Source organism: Bombina bombina, chromosome 4, assembly GCF_027579735.1.
Source record: "Bombina bombina isolate aBomBom1 chromosome 4, aBomBom1.pri, whole genome shotgun sequence".
NCBI classification, from domain to species: Eukaryota; Metazoa; Chordata; class Amphibia; order Anura; family Bombinatoridae; genus Bombina; species Bombina bombina.
In genome coordinates, this window is record NC_069502.1 from 125,965,051 (window position 1) to 125,987,293 (window position 22,243).

Genomic DNA, 22,243 nt, shown 5'->3' on the forward strand with positions numbered 1-22,243 from the left:
CAGTAGGAGAAATATCAGGGTATAAAAGGTGCCAGAAGAAAATACAATTTAGGGGGCCGTCCCTCGGAGAACACGGGCGGAAGCCATGGACTCTCCTTATACAGAAGGAAATTAAATTATCTGGTAAGCATAATTTATGTTTTCCTTCTTAATATAAGGAGAGTCCACGGCTTCATTCCTTACTGTTGGGAAACTTATACCCAAGATCTAGAGGACACTGAATAATGACGAGAGGGACAAAAAGAGAGGCGGACCCTAATCTGAGGGCACCACAGCCTGCAAAACCTTTCTCCCAAAAAAGCTAAAGCAAAAACATAAAACTTGTAAAATTTAGAAAGGAGGACCAGGTAGCCGCCTCACAAATCTGATCCATAAAGGCCTAGTTCTTAAGACCAGGCCCAAGAGGAAGCCAATGCTCTAGTAGAATGAGCCGTAATTCTCTGAGGAGGTTTATGTCCCACTGTCTCATAAGCTAAGCAGATAACACTCCTCAACCAAAGGAATAAGGAAGCCGAAAAAAACCCTCTGACCCTTACACTTCCCAGAATAGGCAACAAACAAGGAAGAGGTTTGTCTAAAATCCTTAGTAGTCTGAAGATAAAAATTCAAGGCCCGAACCACATCCAAATTATGAAGCAAACGTTCCTTCGAGAAAGAAGAATTAGGACATAAGGAAGGAACCACAATCTCTTGATTAATGTTGCGGTCTGACATGACCTTAGGGAGAAACCCTAGCTTAGTACGTAGGACAGCCTTATCAGAGTGGAACACCAGATAAGGAGGCTCACATTGTAAAGCGGCAATCTCAGAAACTGCGCGCAATAGCCAGTAGAAAAAGAACCTTCCAGGACAATAACTTAATGTCAATTTCATGCATAGGCTCAAACGGAGCCCTTTGCAACACCTTAAGAACCAGTTTCAGACTCCAACGAGGAGCCATAGATCTGAACACAGGTCTGATCCTAATCAGAGCCTTAACAAAAGACTGAACATCTGGAAGCTCAGAGTGCCTCTTGTGCAGTAAAACAGACAAGGCCAAAGTCTGTCCCCTCAGGGAACTGGCAGAAAGACCCTTCTTCAGTCCATCCTGGAGAAACAATAGAATCCTGGCAACTTTAACCTTATGCTAGGGAAATCCACACTCTTTACACCAGAATAAGTAGGTTCTCCACACCTTATGATAGATGCGACGAGTAACCGGCTTACGAGCTTGAATGAGAGTATCAAGAACTCCCTCAGAAAACCCTCTCTTGGCAAGGACTAAGCGTTCAATCTCCACGCAGTCAGCCTCAGATAATCTAGATTTTGATGAACAAAAGGACCTTGTTCCCGCAGATCCCTGCAACAAGGTAACCTCCATGGAGGAGAAGATGACATCCTCACTAGATCCGCGAACCACATCCTTCGCGGCCCCGATGGAGCAATCAGTATTACTGACGCCTGCTCCTGCTTGATGCGGGCCACTACCGGAGGAAGGAGTGGTAACGGCGGAAAAAGGTAGATTAGACTGAACCTCCAAGGCACTGCTAATGCATCTATTAGCGCCGCCTGAGGATCCCTGAACCTCGACTTATATCTGGGTAGGTTGGTATCGAGACGAGACGCCATGATATCTATCTCCAGCGTCCCCCACATGTTGCATATCTCCGCAAACACTTTGGGATGGAGAAACCATTCACCTGGATGAAAGGATTGTCTGCTGAGAAAATCTGCTTCCCAGTTGTCCACACCCGGAATGTGGATCGCAGTTGTGGGTCTACGCCCACTCCGAAAGCCAAGATACTTCCCTCATTGCTAGGGAACTTCTCGTCCCCCCCTGATGGTTGATGTAAGCCATCGAGGTTATATTGTCTGATTGGAATTTGATAAATCAGGACGGACCCAGAAGAGGTCAAGCCTTCAGAACATTGTAGATTGCTCGAAGGTTCAGAATGTTCAGAATGCTAGGGAACTTCTCGTTCCCCCCTGATGGTTGATGTAAGCCACCAAGGTTATATTGTCTGATTGGAATCTGATAAACCAGGACGAACCCAGAAGAGGTCAAGCCTTTAGAACATTGTAGATTACTCGAAGGTTCAGAATGTTGATCGGGAGGGAGTGTAGTCACAATCTCCAAGGATGGTCTTAGAAAGGATGTCCCTCGGGACAGATGACCTGGGCAGAGCCACCAAGAGAGCGATTCTCTCGACCGGCTGTCAAGGGAAATCTGTTGAGACAGATCTGAATGATCGCCGTTCCACTGCCTCAGCATGCACAGCTGTAATGGTCTGAGGCGCAACCTGGCAAAGGGAATTATGTCCATGCTGGACACCATTAGACCAATTACCTCTATACACTGAGCCACAGATGGCCTTAAGGAAGTCTGGAGGGCAAGACATGCCGAAGCTAGCTTGCAACATCTCTGGTCTGTTAGAAATATCCTCATGGATATGGAGTCTATTATAGTACCCAGAAATTCCACCCTGGTGCTTGGAATAAGAGAACTCTTTTCTAAGTTTATCTTCCATCCATGAGATTGAAGAAGAGAGAGAAGAGATACAGAATGGTCCTCCGCTAGACGAAAGGATGGTGCTTGAACCAGAATGACGTCCAAGTAGGGAGCTACTGCTATACCTCGGGTTCTAGCGATGGCCAAGAGAGCCCCTGGAACCTTTGTAAAGATTCTTGGAGCAGTAGCTAGACCAAACGGAAGTGCAATGAACTGAAAGTGCTGGTCCAGGAATGCAAACCTTAGGAACTTGAAGTGGTGGTCCTGGATTGGAAAGTGAAGGTAGGCATCCTTCAGATCTATAGTGGTCATGAACTGTCCTTCCTGAACAAGAGAAAGGATTGACCTTATTGTATCCATCTTGAATGAGGGGACATTTAGAAACTTGTTTGAGCTTTTTAAGTCCAGAATCGGGCGGAAAGTTCCCTACTTCTTTGGGACCACGAACAGGTTTGAATAGTATCCCAAACCTCTTTCTGCGATAAGAACCGGGACAATGACCCCTAAGGAGGACAGATCCCGCACGCACCCCAGAAAGGTTTCCCTCTTTTCTGGTCTTGAAGACAGGCTTGAGAGGAGAAATCTGCCCTTGGGTGGATGAGATTTGAAACCTATCTTGTATCCCTGAGCTATGACCTCCAGGACCCATGGATCCTGCACGTCCCTGAACCAAGTGTCTGAAAACAGCGACAGTCTGCCCCCCACACAATCCAGTGCCGGATCGGGGGCCACCCTATCATGCCGACTTGGTCTCGGCAGGCTTCTTGTTCTGCTTGGATTTATTACAGGATTGAACCGGCTTCCAAGTGCTCTTGGTTTGCTCGGGCTTAGAGGAAGACTGCTGACGTTCATATTTTTCAGAACAAGGAGATATAAGAGTCCAGCCTGGACCAAATAAAATATTTCCCTTAAAAGGAAGGGAAAGTAGTCTATACTTGGAAGTCATGTCCGCAGACCAGGACTTCAGCCACAGCGCCCGACGGGTTTTGTACTGAGAAAACAGAAATCTTAGCATTTAGGCGAATAATCTGCATGTTTGCATCACAGATAAAGAATTAGCAATTCTCAAGGCTTTAATTCTCTCTTGGATAATATCGAGGGAACCCTCCTCCTCGATCAAATCCGCTAAGGAGATGCACCAGTAGGCCACATCTCCAGCAACCGAGGCAACAGCCGATGCCGGTTGAAACAAGTTTTCCGTATGCTGAAACATTTTTCTGAGAAAAGTTTCCATCTTCTTATCCATCAGCTCTCTGAAAGACAAGCTATCCTCAAGTGGGATAGTAGTATGCTTGGCTAGCGTGGAGATAGCAGCATACACTCTAGGGACGGAACCCCACAACTCCAGCTGAGAGTCCGGGACCGGGAATCATTTTTTAAAGGCAGACAAAGGGAAAAAGGAAGATCCAATTCTATCCCACTCGTTCTTAATAATGTTCGCCATTTTTACAGGTACAGGAAAAGTTAGCGGTGCTACCCTGTCCTCATACACTCTGTCTAATTTAGGGATCAAAGGTTCATCAGGCAACTTGGCCTCTGGAATCTCTAATGTCGACAGAACCTCCTATAGAAGAAAACGTAAGTGTTCAATCTTAAATCTAATGTGATATTCCTTTAAGAACACCTGTTCAATAGCACTTCCTCCCTATTTAAGGAAGTGCTAATCCCTCATTCAGGGCCTGAAAATTAAAGTGGTTCTCACTTCATTGTTCCCTTTGTGAACAAGTGCTTTGATTTCTCCTTTCAGGTCCTTACTTACTAGCTACTTTGTGACTCTAAAGTTTTGCTGATGCTCTACTTTGGTTTTGGTCACGGACTGGAAATCTCTCCTGAATTACTACGCCGACTGGAACTACTTCCTCTCGCGAGCCGAAGCCGCACAAGCGGTTACCGGTTCACCGCTATCAGCTCAAACTGCTGTTCAGCTCTCTCCTATGGGGTTACCGCTCTCCACGCTACTACAGCCCACTCTGTACGGATAGGATCCGCTCTCCACGCACTTTGGGTATCGTTATATACTAAGCATATAATCCTCTCAAATTGTCTATTGTGTTTGTCTCCCTGAGCTTGGGTGTAACTTCTCTGCTTTAATCACCTCCTTGCTTGGGATTTATAGCGTGAATGCTGGAACTGTATATATTTTAATTGATTGTTGTGTGAGTGCGTGAAAACCATATTGACTCTATAAAAGAACCTTTATTCCGGATTTAAACCTCAGATAAATTATCTCTACTCATATATTTAGTATAACTCCCAATAATAATTATACTGATATCTCTGAGTTTATACTCAAATATAATTCATTATTTCTTCCTAATCACATGAGAATTACCATTCATTAAATTCAACTACAAAAGTAAAGTCTCACCTTGTGCAAGTTGGTAAAACAAGTTATTCTTACTTGCTGCATACAAGAAAAGAGCAACATAACCTTTATTTTCTGCATCTATTCCTATTGCTGAATATCCTGAGACTATATATCACATCTAAAGGCTAGCTCCTCCGCAGCCGGAGGCCTAGAGGTAGCAGATTCTGATCCAGAAAGTTCACCCTCTGAAGACTCAGAGTGTGAACCATCCTTGGATACTTGAAAAACAGACAAATCTAATAAATCACTGGATGACCCCTGGACAGGAGAGCTATGTTTAACCTTTCGCTTGGCAGGGCGAGGTAAAGCACTAAGAGCCCCAGAAACCGCCATCTTTAACTGCGAGGTAAAGTTTGATGGTAAAAGACTCCCTCCAGACAGAGGATAAGGCGTGATACGGGAAACTGCATGTGATGAGGGAGATGACTGAAGGGTATGCACCTCACAGGACAGTGAGTCCTCAGAGGTGGACGGCTCAGTAGTGCTAAAGGGGTTAACCTTCTTAGACATAATAACCTTACTGATGCATATGGAACATAGTTGAGAGGATGGGCATACCAAGGCCTCCTCACAATATAGACAGGTATTACTATTAGGAATAGAGGGAGTACCCTCAAGTATATCAGAATCCTCCATAGCTGGCACTAATAACAGTAGGACACAGAATAAATGATCTTTTTATTTCTCACAAAAACGGCACCTTTAAACTCCCAATGACTGGGGCGCTCACCACCTCCTATACCAGACAAACAGAGAAACAAACGTCTTCTCCAACAGCTAGCTCAGTCAGGAAAAAGAAAATGAAAGTGTGACCACACCCGGTCATGTGGTGCGCAAGGCAGGACCGCCCCTGCTATGAGAAAAAGTGTACCAAGCTGCGCAGCGTTCAAAGTGAAAGTAACCTGTGTGTTCCATTACCGCATAACAAACAGTCTATGAGCCCAATAAATATCACACATAAAGCAGCATAAAATCAAAGTATCACATTTAATAAATCCCCACTGTTCAATAACTTCCCTCAGGAGATATTAACCCCAGATTCTATTAAGATAAAAGGAGTCACACTGTGACCCTGTCTTCAGCGTTTTCAACATACGAAAAGAGTGAAACAATCTTACCAGAATCCGTGCTGTGGAACAGAAACACAGCCTCTCAAGTGTGACAGTCTTGTAACATCCCTCCTGACATGGACTTGAGTGAAGAAAAAGCAGACAGTGAAACTCGTCAACACTGATTGCTTAAGGAGATGTTAGCAGGCAGTCTGGATGAGTTTGCATCTCCAGACTCTAACTTTCGTCAATGCTCTCACTGAGAGGCTGACAAGACTACTTAACACTCCAGTCCCATATTGAAGGGCATACAGTATATCCCTCCTGAGGAACAACTCTGAAATCTTCTGACACTTCTCTGCCATCCTCCTGTGACGAAAGGCAAAGAATGACTGGGGGATAGGGGAAGTGGGAGAGGTATTTAAGCCTTTGGCTGGGGTGTATTTGCCTCCTCCTGGTGGCCAGGTTCAGTATTTCCCAACAGTAAGGAATGAAGCTGTGGACTCTCCTTATATTAAGAAGTAAACCTGATATGTCAAAGACCAATAGAAAAATTCAAAGGAGCTTCAAAATCAACCAGTAACAGACATTGTGTTTTTACAATGCAGCCAAGAAAAAGTGTAGGCAGACAATAGGGAAGGGCGAATGTTTCTAAACATTCGAAATTTAAAACAAATTTTTATACATTCGTTTGTTCAAATCGAATTTCGAATGTTTACATAACATTCTAACATTCGATTTTCAAATGTTAGTTTTCTAAATTTTTAGATTGCATTCGAAAATATTTGTTCGAATAATACAATGTTTAGCTTTGTATTATATTCAATATTCAAATTCAATATCTATATTTCACATTCGAATTTGAAACGTAATATTCGAATTCAATTCAATATATCACATTCGATTTCGAAATGTAATATTCAAATTCAATTTTAATTTTCGAAATAGTATTTCTAAGTTACAATTTTCTTTTGTAATGTAATATTCAAATTCAAATTGGTTTTTATAATTCAGTTATCTTATAAATATTAGAATTATTTAATATTCAAATTTAAATATTCAAATCAACTTATTCCCTCCCATATGTAAATGAAATAGTTGTAGTTGTTAAAATTTCATTTGACAGGTTTAGTTTAGGAGAAAACGGACGTACTGGTTTGGTGGTCGTGTTGAAATATTTTGATACTGATTTTTTTCTAAATACTACTATTATCTATATATTTGCTCCTGTGGCATCTTTTATTTTTTATTTTTGTGTGGGCACAACTGTGGAGGGTAGAATGGCAGTGACGCTGACTGACTAGGGTCTAATTTATATTTGTAGACTAGATTTTCTTTTAGATTTGTGAAGTATGATATGTTAAAAAGATACATTTTGATACATTTCGAATATTCGATTTCAATCGAATGTTTTCGAATGTTATATTCAATTTTCAGTCATATTCGAAATAATACAATCCATTTTGATTTTGAATGTCCATAAAAAATTGAATATATACATTCGAATTTCGAATGTGTATATTCAATCTTTTATGTACATTCCAAATATAAAGTGACATTTGAAATCGAATATACACATTTGAAATCGAAAGTGACATTCGAAAACTGTAAATAACATTCGAAAATAGAATTTTTAAGAATATTCGTTCTTATCAACATTCGAATTTGTAATTTGAATTTCGGTAATAACATTCGTTCTAACATTCAAATTCGAAAATGTAGACATTCACCCATCCCTAGCAGACAAGACACATGATTGAAGTAAGTTTAATTGTTATACTGGCAGTCTGGATCTACAGTATTCTTGTAAGTAGAAGTCTGGATACCACACTAGCTGGATACCTGGACATGTAGATTTGCTGCAGTGCTAAGCACAAGTTGATCCACAGATCTGTTAGGATGGAGGTCTTGAGAACAGATAAGAGCAACTCTTACTATTCCTCAAACGCTCTCTTGTGATATAAAAACCCGGCCCCCGCTATATCTTGTTAAAGGGCGTTCCTTACTTATATCTATGCTTCATTAGAATACAGTGCTCACTAAAATAAGCAGTTTAAAAAGTGTATTAAAAGTACAATGTACAAATCGTAATTTTATACACTAAAAACTGTGTTAAAGGGGCAAGAAACCCAATTTTTTACTTTCCAATTTACTTCCATTATCAAATCTGCTTCATTTCCTCGATATCCTTTGTAGAAGGAGCAGCAATTCACTACTGAGTTAGCCAATCACAAGAGACAAATGTGTATAGGAACCAATCACAGCTAGTTTACATTAGTGTAGGAGATTTTCAGACATTTTCAACAATGGATACCAAAAATACAAAGTACATTTAAAAATAGAAGTGAATTTAAAGGTGTTTTAAGATAACATGATCTATCTGAATCATGTAAGTTTAATTTTGACTTTACTATCCCTTTAATAGTACGTTAAAACTGTTAACAAGGTCTAGATTATAAGTGGAGCTCAACTGATGCCGCAGGGTGTGTTATTTTTTGCGCAACCTCACACAAAGAATAATGCACAATCCGCTATTACAATTAGATAGTTAAATATTTTAACCAAAGCATCTTAATGCTCTGAAATTTTTTATAGTGCTTCTTACGTCGTGAAGTAAACAATAATTATTAATAGTATAGCACAGAACTACACGAAGAATTCCACTACTTGCGCACATCAACTTTGTGCACCGCACCGTTGGATTAGCGATTCAGTGATATCTAACACGAATTGTATTGCGTGCCCCATAGAAGTCTATTATGGGAGGAGTTTAATGCACCGGCGCTATCTGACATGCAGATGTTAGCACATCCTAAACTATCGCTAAATGTATAAAAAAGGAAATTTATGCTTACCTGATAAATGTATTTCTTTTACGATATGACGAGTCCACGGATTTCATTCTTACTTATGGGATTAAATCTCCTGTTAGCAGGAAGTGGCAAAGAGCACCACAGCAGAGCTGTATATATAGCTCCTCCCTTCCCTCCCAATCCAGTCATTCGACCGAAGTAAGGAAGAGAAAGGAAATGCCAAAGGTGCCGAGGTGACTGAAGTTTAACAAAAATAAATACCTGTCTTAGAAATGACAGGGTGGGCCGTGGACTCGTCATATTGTAAAAGAAATACATTTATCAGGTAAGCATAAATTTCCTTTTCTTTTACAAGATATGACGAGTCCACGGATTTCATCCTTACTTATGGGATACAATACCAAAGCTATAGGACACAAATGAAAGGGAGGGACAAGACCTGTCTTGCTTGAAGAACCTTTCTCCCAAAACCAGCCTCAGAAGAAGCAAAAGTATCAAATTTGGAAAATTTGGAAAAAGTATGAAGAGACGACCAAGTTGCAGCCTTGCAAATCTGTTCAACAGAAGCATCATTTTTAAATGCCCATGAGGAAGCCACAGCCCTAGTAGAATGAGTCGTAATTCTTTCAGGAGGCTGCTGTCCAGCAGTCTCATATGCCAGACGGATGATACTCTTCAGCCAAAAAGAAAGAGAGGTAGTCGTAGCCTTCTGGCCGTACGCTATCCAGAAAAAACAATGAATAATGAAGATGATTGACGAATGTCCTTAGTCACCGGCAAGTAAAACCTCAGGGCACGGACCACGTCCAAATTATGTAACAGACGCTCCTTCTTAGAAGAAGGATTAGGACACAAGGAAGGAACAACAATTTCCTGATTAATATTCTTATTAGAAACAACCTCAGGAAGGAAACCAGGTTTGGTACGTAAAACCACCTTATCAGAATGGAAAATAAGATAATGCAAGTCACATTGTAATGCAGAAAGCTCGGAAACTCTACGAGCAGAAGAAATAGCAACCAAAAATAAAACCTTCCAAGATAACAACTTAATATCTATGGAATGCATGGGTTCAAACGGAACCCCTTGAAGAACATTAAGAACTAAATTCAAACTCCAGGGTGGAGCAATTGGTCTAAACACAGGCTTGATTCTAGTCAAAGCCTGACAAAAAGACTGAACGTCTGGAACATCTGCCAAACGCTTGTGTAGTAAAATCGACAAAGCAGAAATTTGTCCCTTTAAGGAACTTGCTGATAAACCCTTCTCCAATCCTTCTTGGAGAAAGAATAAAATCCTGGGAATCCTAACTCTACTCCATGAGTAGCCCTTGGATTCACACCAACCAAGATATTTACGCCATATCTTATGGTAGATCTTTCTAGTAACAGGCTTACATGCCTGAATCAAAGTATCAATGACCGAATCAGAGAACCCCCGCTTAGATAAAATCAAGCGTTCAATCTCCAAGCAGTCAGCTGCAGAGAAACTAGATTCGGATGTTGGAAGGGTCCCTGAATGAGAAGGTCCTGCCTCAATGGAAGCTTCCACGGCGGCAGAGAGGACATGTCCACCAGATCGGCATACCAAGTCCTGCGAGGCCACGCAGGCACGACTAGAATTACCGAAGCCCTCTCCTGTTTGATCCGTGCAATCACCCGGGGCAGGAGAGGAAACGGTGGAAACACATAAGCTAGGTTGAACAACCAAGGCACTGCCAAGGCATCTATCAGTTCGGCCTGAGGATCCCTTGACCTGGATCCGTATCTTGGGAGCTTGGCATTGTGATGAGACGCCATCAGATCCAATTCCGGTCTGCCCCATCTGAGCATCAGAGTGGCAAAGACCTCCGGATGGAGTTCCCATTCCCCTGGATGAAACGTCTGTCTGCTTAAAAAGTCTGCTTCCCAGTTGTCCACTCCTGGGATGTAGACTGCTGACAGATAATAAGAGTGAGCCTCCGCCCACCGAATTATCTTGGATACTTCTGTCATCGCTAAGGGACTCCTTGTTCCTCCCTGATGATTGATGTAAGCCACAGTCGTGATGTTGTCCTACTGAAAGCGGATGAATTTGGCCGAAGCCAACTGAGGCCACGCCTGAAGCGCATTGAATATTGCTCTCAATTCCAGAATATTGATTGGAAGCAGAGACTCCGACTTAGTCCACACACCCTGAGCCTTCAGGGAATTCCAGACTGCACCCCAACCTAGTAGACTGGCGTCCGTTGTCCATGAGGGTCTGCGGAAGCACGTCCCTTGGGACAGATGATCCGGCGACAACCACCAAAGAAGAGAGTCGCTTGTCTCCTGATCCAGATCTATCTGAGGAGACAAATTTGCATAATCTCCATTCCACTGCCTGAGCATGCACAGTTGTAGTGGTCTGAGATGAAAACGAACAAACGGAATGATGTCCATTGCCGCCACCATCAATCCAATTACCTCCATGCACTTAGCCACTGATGGCCGAGGATTGGACTGAAGAGCTCGGCATGTATTCAGAATCTTTAACTTTCTGACCTCCGTCAAGAAAATTTTCATAGATATGGAATCTATTAGAGTTCCCAAGAAGGGAACCTTTGTCTGTGGAATTAAGGAACTCTTTTCTAGATTCACCTTCCACCCGTGAGTCCTCAGAAAGGACAGAACCATGTCTGTATGAGACTTTGTCAGATGGTAAGATGACGCCTGGATCAGAATATCGTCCAGATAAGGCCCCACTGCAATGACCTAGAACCTTTGTGAAGATCCTGGGTGCTGTGGCCAACCCGAAGGGAAGAGCCACAAACTGAAAATGTTTGTCTAGAAAGGCAAACCTTAGGAACTGGTGATGATCCTTGTGGATAGGAATATGAAGATATGCATCCTTCAAGTCCACGGTAGTCATGTATTGACCCTCCTGGATCAATGGCAGAATTGTTCGAATAGTCTCCATCTTGTTTAGACTTTTTAGATCTAAAATGGGTCAAAACGTGCCCTCTTTTTTGGGGACTATGAAAAGATTTGAGTAAAACCCATGTCCCTGTTCCAGTCTTGGAATGGGACGAATTACTCCCATAGTAGAGAGGTCTTTTACACAACGTAAGAACGCCTCTCTTTTTATCTGGTCTACAGACAATCGTGAAAGAAGAAACTTCCCCTTGAGAGAGAATTTTTGAATTCCAGCTGATACCCTTAGGACACGATTTCCAGTGTCCAAGGATCCTGTACATCTCTTACCCAAGCCTGGGCAAAGAGAGAAAGTCTGCCCCCTACTAGATCCGGTCCCGGATCGGGGGCCACCCTTTCATGCTGTCTTGATAGCAGCAGTGGGCTGCTTGGGTTGTTTTCCCTTGTTCCAAGCTTGGTTGGGTCTCCAGACAGACTTGGCCTGAGCAAAATTCCCTTCCTGCTTGGCGGAAGAAGAGGAAGAAGAGGGGACTCCTTTAAAATTCCAAAAGGAACGAAAATTATTTTGTTTACCCCGCAGTTTAGAAGTTCTATCCTGAGGTAGGAGATGACCCTTACCTCCCGTATTGTCAGAAATGATTTCTTTAAAGTCAGGCTCGAATAGGGTCTTTCCTTTGAAAGGAATAGCCAAAAGCTTTGACTTAGATGACACATCAGCAGACCAAGATTTTATCCATAATGCTCTACGCGCTAAAATAGCAAATCCGGCATTCTTAGCCGCCAATTTGGCAATCTGAAAGGCGGCATCTGTAATAAAAGAATTAGCCAGCTTAAGAGCCTTAATTCTATCTAAAATATCCTCGAAAGGAGTCTCAGTCTTAAGAGACTCTTCTAAGGCATCAAACCAGAAGGCCACCGCAGTGGTAACTTTTACTGATCCTTGTAAAAGGAAACCCTGATGAATAAACAACTTCTTTAGTAGATCCTCCAATTTCTTATCCATATGGTCTTTGAAAGCACAACTGTCCTCAATAGGAATAGTTGTACGCTTAGCCAGGGTAGATATAGCTCCCTCCACTTTAGGGACTGTTTGCCCAGAGTCCCGAACAGTGTCAGATATGGGATACATTTTCTTGAAATTAGGAGAAGGTGAGAATGGGATACCCTGTCTGTCCCATTCCCTCTTAATAATCTCCAAAATTCTCTTAGGAACCGGAAAAACATCAGTGTAAGCAGGTACCTCTAAGTATTTGTCAATTTAAACAATTTCTCTGGTGGTACCACAATAGAGTCACAGTCATCTAGATTCGCTAAAACCTCCCAAAGTAACAGGCGGAGGTGTTCAAGCTTAAATCTAAAGGACATGACGTCCGAGTCCGTCTGAGGTAACACACTTCCCGAATCGGAAAGTTCCCCCTCAGACAGAAGTTCCCTGACCCCCAAAACAGATCCCTGTGAGGGTACATCGGAAATAGCTAATAAAGCATCAGAGGACTCAGTATTCACATTGACTTCTGTCCTACTGGGTTTGCCCTGTAACACTGGCAACTTAGATAATACCTCTGTAAGGGTAGTTGACATAACTGCAGCCATATCCTGCAGAGTAAATGAATTAGACGCGGTTGAAGAACCAGGCGTCGCTTGGGTGGGCATTAAAGGTTGTGACGCTTGGGAAGAATTTGGCGGTATACCCTGATTCTCCTCAGACTGAGAATCATCCTTAAACACATTTTCTTTACATAAAATCTGTGCTTTACATTGTAAGGCCCTCTCAGTACACGATGGGCAAAAAAATCAGAGGGGGTTCCACAGTGGCATCTAAACACACAAGGAGTTTCCTCAGTTTCAAACATGTTAAACAGACTAGCATAGTAATAATAGTCGTTCTTTGCTTAAAATATTGAGCTCTGAATTCAAATTATATAGACAAAAATGTTAATACAAAAAAACTGTACTGCGCCTTTAAATAATAAAAACGCAACAATTTTTCTGTTATCTTCAAAAACTTGTTTGTGGCAATAAAAATTATTTTAATGTGCCCAAAATACTCTATCAGTATTGCATCCACTTGCTGAGATGTGTAAGAAAAAATATAATATCGATTTAACAAATATTTATTTATTATATTTATTCAGGTCCCTGCACCCGGAATACACTGCTGCTGCTTGAGAAGCTTTTAAGGCCCTTCGAAAGTCAAGACAACTTAGGCCCCACCGGAGCCCAGGACTCTGCTGCCTATGCGATCTGGATGATACTGCGCGTCTGAGCGCGCGAAAATAGGCCCCGCCCACTGAGGGCGTAACTCTAGCCTGACTAAGACCTGCATGGGTCGCAAAGAAAAAAACAAACATGTCGATCCAAGTAAGAAATAAGCCATGTGCCCCTGTTGTATACACCACAAATATCAAGTGAAACATCGTAAAAACAAAAACACTGCACTCCCTCAGGCCAGTGATAAAAATAACAATGACAGCCCTTAAGCAAACCGCAGCTCCCAGTGTCTAGCCCACCTTGAATAAGCCTCAAAGATATATTTTACCTACTTTGGCAATCAATATCAAGGAATTCCAGGTACACCACTTCCTTACATATAGTGCATACTGCTTACCCCTCCCCATATAGGGAATAATGTCAGCCTGTTCTGATGCATCAAGTCTCCCCAGAAATAAAAGACTGAACATACCTCAATGCTGCTTGTAGCAAGACACCGTTCTCCACACTGAAGATTTTTCTTACACTACCTTCAGCTGCGCTGTGGGAACCATCATGGATCTTAGATAACGTTTGCTAAGATCATCAACAGCAGGGCAGAAAATAAGATGTTTCCACTCCTCTTGGGAAGTAATAGACTGACGATTTCTCCTTGAGAAAAATAGTACTCACTGGCACCATTTTAAAATAAAAAACTTCTTGATTGAAGAATCTAAACTAACACCTCACTTTACCTCTTCCTATCACTAACACAGGCAAAGAGAATGACTGGATTGGGAGGGAAGGGAGGAGCTATATATACAGCTCTGCTGTGGTGCTCTTTGCCACTTCCTGCTAACAGGAGATTTAATCCCATAAGTAAGGATGAAATCCGTGGACTCGTCATATCTTGTAAAATAAATTAACTTTGGATGCTTCAGAGATGTTAGAACACACTAGCACTAATATTTTTGCACTTCACTTGCATTCTAGGAGTAAAAAATCTAGACTAAAATGCAAATTTAAACTACACAGTAAAATTCTTATTTATAAGACATAAGAAAAACATGTACACAGTAACGATCTATTCTATGTACAATGCAATGTGAAAATGCAAAGTTAAAATTGTACCTAAAATACTAACTATAAAGGGTACTTTATTTTTCTGTTGTAAAATAAGGGGTGTAGTAAGTTTTCTCTCATGTTTCATTGTATTGTGACACCTGTAGGTCTCTCAGTGTTATCTCGCCAAATGAAAGCTGACGAGCAGAAGCACAACTAGACCTTAGTGGTCCCCATAGCAAAATCTGTTGGAGGACGCCTATTTTAACAGCCACTCCTTCTTTGAGAAGGAAAAGATTGCAATACAAAGCAGCCATCCCTATACATTCAACAGCTTCTTCTACCAAAAGTAGAAGTCCTCATCAAAAGTACACTTCCAAGAGTCATGATGGGTTAACTTTTTTGATTGGTCACTCTTTTCTATTCAAATTAGAACAGAGTTTTGATTGCCAGTAAATGTATAGAAAATTGTATTTTCACAGTTGAGAGCTCGATTGCACTTATTCATTTTACATATACTGCACAATTATTGGAATGGTCATGTTGCTTTTTACAATATTTATCGGTTTAAAAAAGTTATGCCTGTTTTTATTATTCATAATATTATCAGTAGGAGAAATATCAGGGTGAAAAAAAAGGTGCCAGAAGAACAAAAAATTAAGGCCACCCCATGAAAAAAATCACGGGCGGGGAGCTGTGGTCTCTCCCCATCAGAAGAAAAGAAAATTATCTGGTAAGCATAATTTAAGTTTTTCTTCTTAAACAGGGAGAGTCCACAGCTGCATTCATTACTTTTGGCAAAGCAATACCCAAGCAATAAAGGACACTGAATGCAAAACGTGCGGGAACAAAAAATGCAGCCCATTCTGAGGGCACCACAGCCTGATATAAAGACAACTCCCAATAAAACAACTGCATCAACAGACACAGAAAGGACAAAAAGGAAGAGGACCCAGCAACTGTCAGTTAGAACCATTAAGAGCCTTGCTAGAGACCACTCAGATCCCTAGAATCTACTGAGCACTAAACCTCTGAGGAGACAAAAATCCCGCTGACTCGAAGCCCGCCAAGGAAAAACCTCTCCCTGACCAATGGGAAGGGGGACACCAAAATTCCCCTTACAATTTTCCAGAAGAAGAAGGAAGAGCAGATAAGGAAGTCTAAAAAGACCACCAAAACAAACCCCAAAAATCAAGGGCAAACAGTAGACATATAGGTTCTGAGACCTAAACCATGTCTAAACTTTTTTTTTTATATAACTTTCGTTGAAGTATAGCTATCGCAACCACAAAATCACTAGTATCAAATCCCAGAGAAGAAAAAGTTTTCCAAAGGAAAAAACTACAACAATCTTGAGCCTACAAAAAGAAATAAAATACATCCTTACCGTATAAAAATAAAGGAAGGCAGCACCCGCAGGTAAACGCCCTGGAAGAATTGACACACTAACAGGTCCAGACAGTCAGAGACCCTATTCCTCCAAAAGCTCAGAACTGGGAATGAGATACACAAAAAAAATTAGACAACAAGGAGAATGATCTACATCCCTCTGTAGCAGAAGACTGAGGAACCAACGACTCGTCCTAATTGGACTCCTCTAACGCTGCCAACACATGCCTCAGCAGGACACAAAGGCGTGCCAGTCGAAATCAGAAGGCAAGACTCACCTCCGCTGGGGCATCTGGCGACCCCGGCCCCAGAAGGCTGTACCCCTGAAGCCTCAGGGGACACCGCTTCCCCAGAGGGCTGAACCGATACAGACGATCCCACCCCTGATGGGTCCTGGTTAAAAGAACACGGACAAGATCTTCCCGGAAGATGTCAATGCGCCAACGCCATAGATATGGCCATGCAGAATGGTGCAGTAACCTCTGGAGGAAACAAGCCACCTTCCGGAAAAGGGGTTAAGGCATTTGGGACACCTGCCTGTGTAGAAACTGAAGGTTCTAGGGAACGCGCCTCACGGGATACGGAATCCTCAGTGGCGGAAGTCTCAGTAGATTCTAAGCACTCCAAATTGGCAGAAAAGAGCACTCTAAAACGGCATACGGAACATAACTCATGTGGCTGGATCACCCGGGCCCCCATATATTCTTCGCAAGAAATAGATTCTGAATCAGAGTCATCCAAAAAATCAGAATCCTCCATAACTTGAATGTTTGAAATTATGGACAAAAAAACAAACGGCACCTTACACCCCCAATGGCTGGGGCACTCACCACCTCCTATGACCCAGACAAGTTAGAGAAAAACAGACTCTCTCCGCCACCACATGGTCAGGAATATGTAAATGGAAAACAAAAACGTGGCCACGCCCGGTCACAAGGTGCACCGCGTAGGCCAAAGAAAAAGTGCGCAAATCCACAAGAACTGCGCAGCCCAAAAAGGCTGATATGTTCCGTAATAGCCACGAACCCAAACCTAACTACACATAAGCAGACAGAATCACATAACAAACATGATTAAAGTCCCCCACTGTTCAATAACCCCCCTCAGGAGATATTAACCCTTGATTCCATAAAGATAAAGTCCTACTGAGACCCTGTCTTCCACATTTACATACATTCCCACATTGAAAAGTAAAATGAAACAATCTTACTGGAATCTACGCCGTGGAACAGTAACACGGCCCTTCAAGTGTGACAGATAGTAGCGTTGCTTCTGACATGGACTTGAGTGAAGAAATCAGGCAGCGAAACTCGTCAACGCTGATTACTTATGGAGCTGTTAATATGAGTCGGGGTGGTTTCCCAGAAAGACTCTCCCTGCATCTCCGAACTCTAACTTTCATCCATGTTCTCACTGAGAGGCTGACAGGACTACTTAAAACTTCATTCTCATTTCGAAGAGTACTTCCCTCTATAAGAGACTATCTTAAATCTTCTGGCACTTCTCTGCCAACCTCCTGTGACGAAAAGCAAAGAATGACTGGGAGATGAGGGAAGTGGGGGAGGTATTTAAGCCTTTGGCTGGGGTGTCTTTGCCTCCTCCTGGTGGCCAGGTTCTGTATTTCCCAAAAGTATTGAATGCAGCTGTGGACTCGCTCCAAGGGGGGGCATTGAGGGGCAATGCCCACCAAAATGGAATGCTGTGCCCCCTCAAAAAATATTGATATGATCATACGCTTTAAAAATAATAAATAAAATAATGAATTGTTATGTAATGCTGCATGCTGGGGGCGGAGTTAGAAGGCAAACTGTGAGGTTGCATTACGCATCTGCAAGGAGCTCCGTGTCTTAACCTCTTATTTGGAATTGGAAGTTAATTAGAGACTTTTTGGACTTGTCTTTAACCCTATTAATTTTACCTAACTATCGTGAGTTACTCATTTTCTTAAACAATAGACCATGATAAGAATATGATTGCATCATATAAATATAAGTCTATAAATCATGGCTACCGGCTTCTATCGACGCCTCAAACGTGCATTGTGATCTTAGGCCGGGCCTAAGATCACAGTTCACTTCTGAGGCATCGATAGAAGCAGGTAGCCATTTTTAGACTTATATTTATATGATACAATCATATTCTTATAGGTTCACAGTACATAGGTTGTATTAAGTAGCCTGATATCTGTTGGTTATTGTGAAACAGGTATAGCTTAATCTAATCTACAAAATTACCAGTACCTGAAAACCTAGTATTGTCACTGCTATTGCAAACAAAGGGGCTAATTGCATTGGGGGTTTGGGGTGCATGGCTGTTTAGAGGACATGATTGAGATTTGAGAATGAGTTTAAGGGTTTTGGATCATGGTAATTAAGGGATGAATTGTTTTTAAGGAGCTATTGCACTGGGGGTCTCAAGTTTAATGGATCTGTTTTAGTGCACTGCATAGGATTTAGACTTCATTCTTTTACCTAGTGATTTAGCACAGATTCTCCAAATGCTAATAGTGGGGGATAAGCCAGCCAGAAGCCACACTTTCCTGCAGAATATGTAGGTCTGCTCTTATTTTGACTCTCATACATGCTTTGTAAATGCGTGCCCCCTCGTGAAAAAAAAATGCCCCCCCATTTCATTTGTTCTGGAGCCAACCCTGTTCCCGTTTAAAGGGACATAATACTCATATGAAAAATCACTTGAAACTGATGCAGTATAACTGTAAAAAGCTGACAGGAAAATATCACCTGAGCATCTCTATGTAAAAAAGGAAGATATTTTACCTCACAATTTCCTCAGCTCAGCAGAGTAAGTTCTGTGTAAAAAGTTATACTTCAGCTGCTGCAGGTAAAAAAAAATAATAATGAAGAAATGAACTGCAGCCAATCAGCATCAGCAGTGCTGAGGTCATGAACTCTTTTACTTTGATCTTATGAGATTTCACTTAACTCTCATGAGATTTCATAGTAAACTTCCTTAAACTGAATAGGGAAATAATATGAGTGTGCACAAAAGCTCACTCCTTTAGCTGCCCCGGGACAGACATACTGATTTGCTGCTTAGAAGTCCTTTACAATGGGATGTGGCTACTGAGGAATTTTTGAGGTAAAATATCTTTCTTTTTTACATAGAGATGTTCAGGTGATATTTTCTAGTCAGCTTTTTACAGCTATGCTGCATCACTTTCAAGTGTTTCAAGATTTGGGTATTATGGCCCCCTTTAAGCAGAAAAATATGGTTACAAGTGACCAGTCACAGAAATGCATATGTTCATAATTACATATAGATCACTCCATAGAATAGGGGAAGACAAGCACAAAGGGGAAATTCCTGACAGACATGATGTCCAAGGGATTAATATAAGCAGACTCCAAAGCCTGTAGCATTAATTAGACTGAGTATATATCTTCCTATCACTGATGCATACATCATTATGCACATAACTTCCTCACAGGAAATTATTTCTGCAATATAATATAAGTACATGTATATAATACAAATACATGTTGTAGTATAAAAAAAAGTTGTGTTATGTTTTATTAGTAAATGGTTTTCGCACTTTTTGCATTATTCTGATACATCATACGTTTACTTTGCACAGAGATGTTGATGATTGTATATCTTATTATTGCTATTTAATTATGATTGTGCTTGTCTGATCATTTATAACATTATACATTAAACATTTTTCTTCTTTTGTTACATGTGGTCTTAAAGACTGCTCATTACACATTAGTGTAGTCGGTCCTGGAGAAGTCATACTATTAAACTTTCAACACATTGCTTTTACAATCCAGTCATCATTTCTCCTTTTTAAAAGAGACTTACCAAGGCATCAGGCGACCAATTCCTGTCCATTTACTTTTGCTAATTGAGAAGCCAATGATGGGATCTGTAAATCCGCCCCAGAATTTTCCAATTGACAGTACCAGAGATGCTTCAAAGGGTGTAATCTGATTGAACAAAACATAGGAAAAGAATCATATGTAAAAGCAGGTGATTGGAGCTTCCACTTATGAGTATCATACATTTATCTAAAAGAAAATACAGCAATCATTGAAAAATGCACATTTCAATAGAGTAATTTATTTAATTAAAATGACACACAATTTAACCACCATTTTTTAAATAAGCCTAACATATTGCTAATGCTAGAGTCTCTAAATAGATTTGTTAAAAAAGGAAATTAAAGGCATCACAAACATTCCAGTCACCTTTACTAATATATGTTCCTTATTCCTAAAATAGCAATAAAGCTTAACTTAAAAGGACATTAAACCCTTTGAGATAGTAATATAAAATGATAAATCGTATTTATAAAAAATGTCTGCATTATACTTTCATTATTTATTTTGACCCCTTTTTCTGTAATACCATTCTGAAATTGTGAGCTTTTCAGTTCCTGATAGAATTTGAAATAGAACACTGTTATATTCTACACAGCCATTGGCTGCACACTCTGGTGACCTATTTATAACTGTCCCTAATTGGCCACAGCAAAGAAAGTAACTTAATTTACAACATGGCAGCTCCCATTGTTTTATAGATATAGAAACTTATTTTGTAAGTATTTAAACAGCTAATGAAACGTTAAAACTACATCTACATGTTATTCTCAGATTAATTTTTTCTTTGAAGGTATCATTCTATCTAGCATGTATTTATTGTTTAATATCCTCTTAATATATACACTTTAAAAAGTCTTAGTTCTGTCCTTGGATAAGGGTGTTGGAATGGGAACGTTCGCACTACTTAAAATATTCAAAGTGAGCCTCTTACAACCTTGTATAATCAGAAATCAGTAAACGAACATTGTGTGTAAAAGTAGAATATTCTATTTTGTTAAAAGCATTTTTTTATTTATTTTTTTAAAGTAATTGCCTTTTTGTTATGTTTTTAACCCCCTGCCAAGTGGGCAAACAATGACCAATAAGATCAATGATTATTCCTATTGGTTGATTTAAAAAAAACAAAAAAAAACAGCTGTTTAAAGTGTGTAAAATGGTGGAGAATATGCAAATGCTGACAAGGGAGAGCATGAAGAGGATTGTGTCTCTGGGTTAGATCCCACTACTGATCAAGATACTGAACAGTAGCAGATCAAGAATCTTGACATCAGACAGAAGGCTTGTTTGGATGTATATATATATATTTTTTTTTTTAAAGAAAGAATGTTTTTAACTGTATTTTTCTCAGCAACTTTTTTTTCCCCAGTAACTTTTTTTGTAACTGGTTTTGGTCAGTCATAGGGTAGGAGTGGGTCATCAGTTAGGTATGAGATTAGGTGGGGAGGTTGCACTGGGAGATTATGTTATGGGTCAGCAGGGAACTATTTAGAGTAGTTGGTGGTTGCACGGGGGGTGATTAGTAGTTATAGGGGTTAATAGCAGGATTTTTGTGATGGTTTATGTGGTGGTATAGGGGTTAATAGGAGAGTGGTGTATTCGCCATTAGGATTGTGGCTGTTTAGGTATTAATAGTAATTTGGGGGTTTAGGGATGGGGCTGTGGCTGTTTTGGGGTTAAATGCAGTGATGGTTCTAGAACTTAAATTTGAGGGTTAACAAAGGTGGTAAAAAAGAGGAATGACACAGAACACGTAACATATGAAGCTGCTTGGCAGAGCATGTGCTGCTCTTCACTGCTTAACAGGGGAGCTACAAATGCGTTTGGAGAAGCATAGAATTGCCACTAGTTAGAAGTGTACAGCAGGGGTCAAGTCCAGTGGGAACTCATGGGAACGGAGGTCCTACACTATTTTTACTGGAGGAACTAAGTTTCCACTGGACATAAAACAGAAACGCTTCAGTAAACACTGCTGCTGCTCATGGGAGGAGCTGGAGCACAGTCTGGTTAGAGGTGAAGTGTGACACTCTGGTAATGGGCAGTAACACTTCCTACACTACACTAAATGCAAGCCTGTCAGTGGTCCTGCTGTGTGATTACCCCGCATTTTGTGGAACACATGGTGCTTACATTTCTGTGTGACTTGCTCTGGGG

General features: G+C 41.0%; 1 protein-coding gene across 1 annotated transcript in view; it reads right to left on the minus strand.

Moving 5' to 3' along the window:
- MFSD2B (MFSD2 lysolipid transporter B, sphingolipid) overlaps positions 1 to 22,243 on the minus strand; it is a 312,518-nt gene that overhangs the window by 243,763 nt on the left and 46,512 nt on the right. The window contains exon 3 of the mRNA XM_053709634.1: positions 20,073 to 20,197. Within this exon, the coding sequence (XP_053565609.1) occupies positions 20,073 to 20,197 (125 nt within the window). The remainder of the gene's footprint in view (positions 1 to 20,072; positions 20,198 to 22,243) is intronic.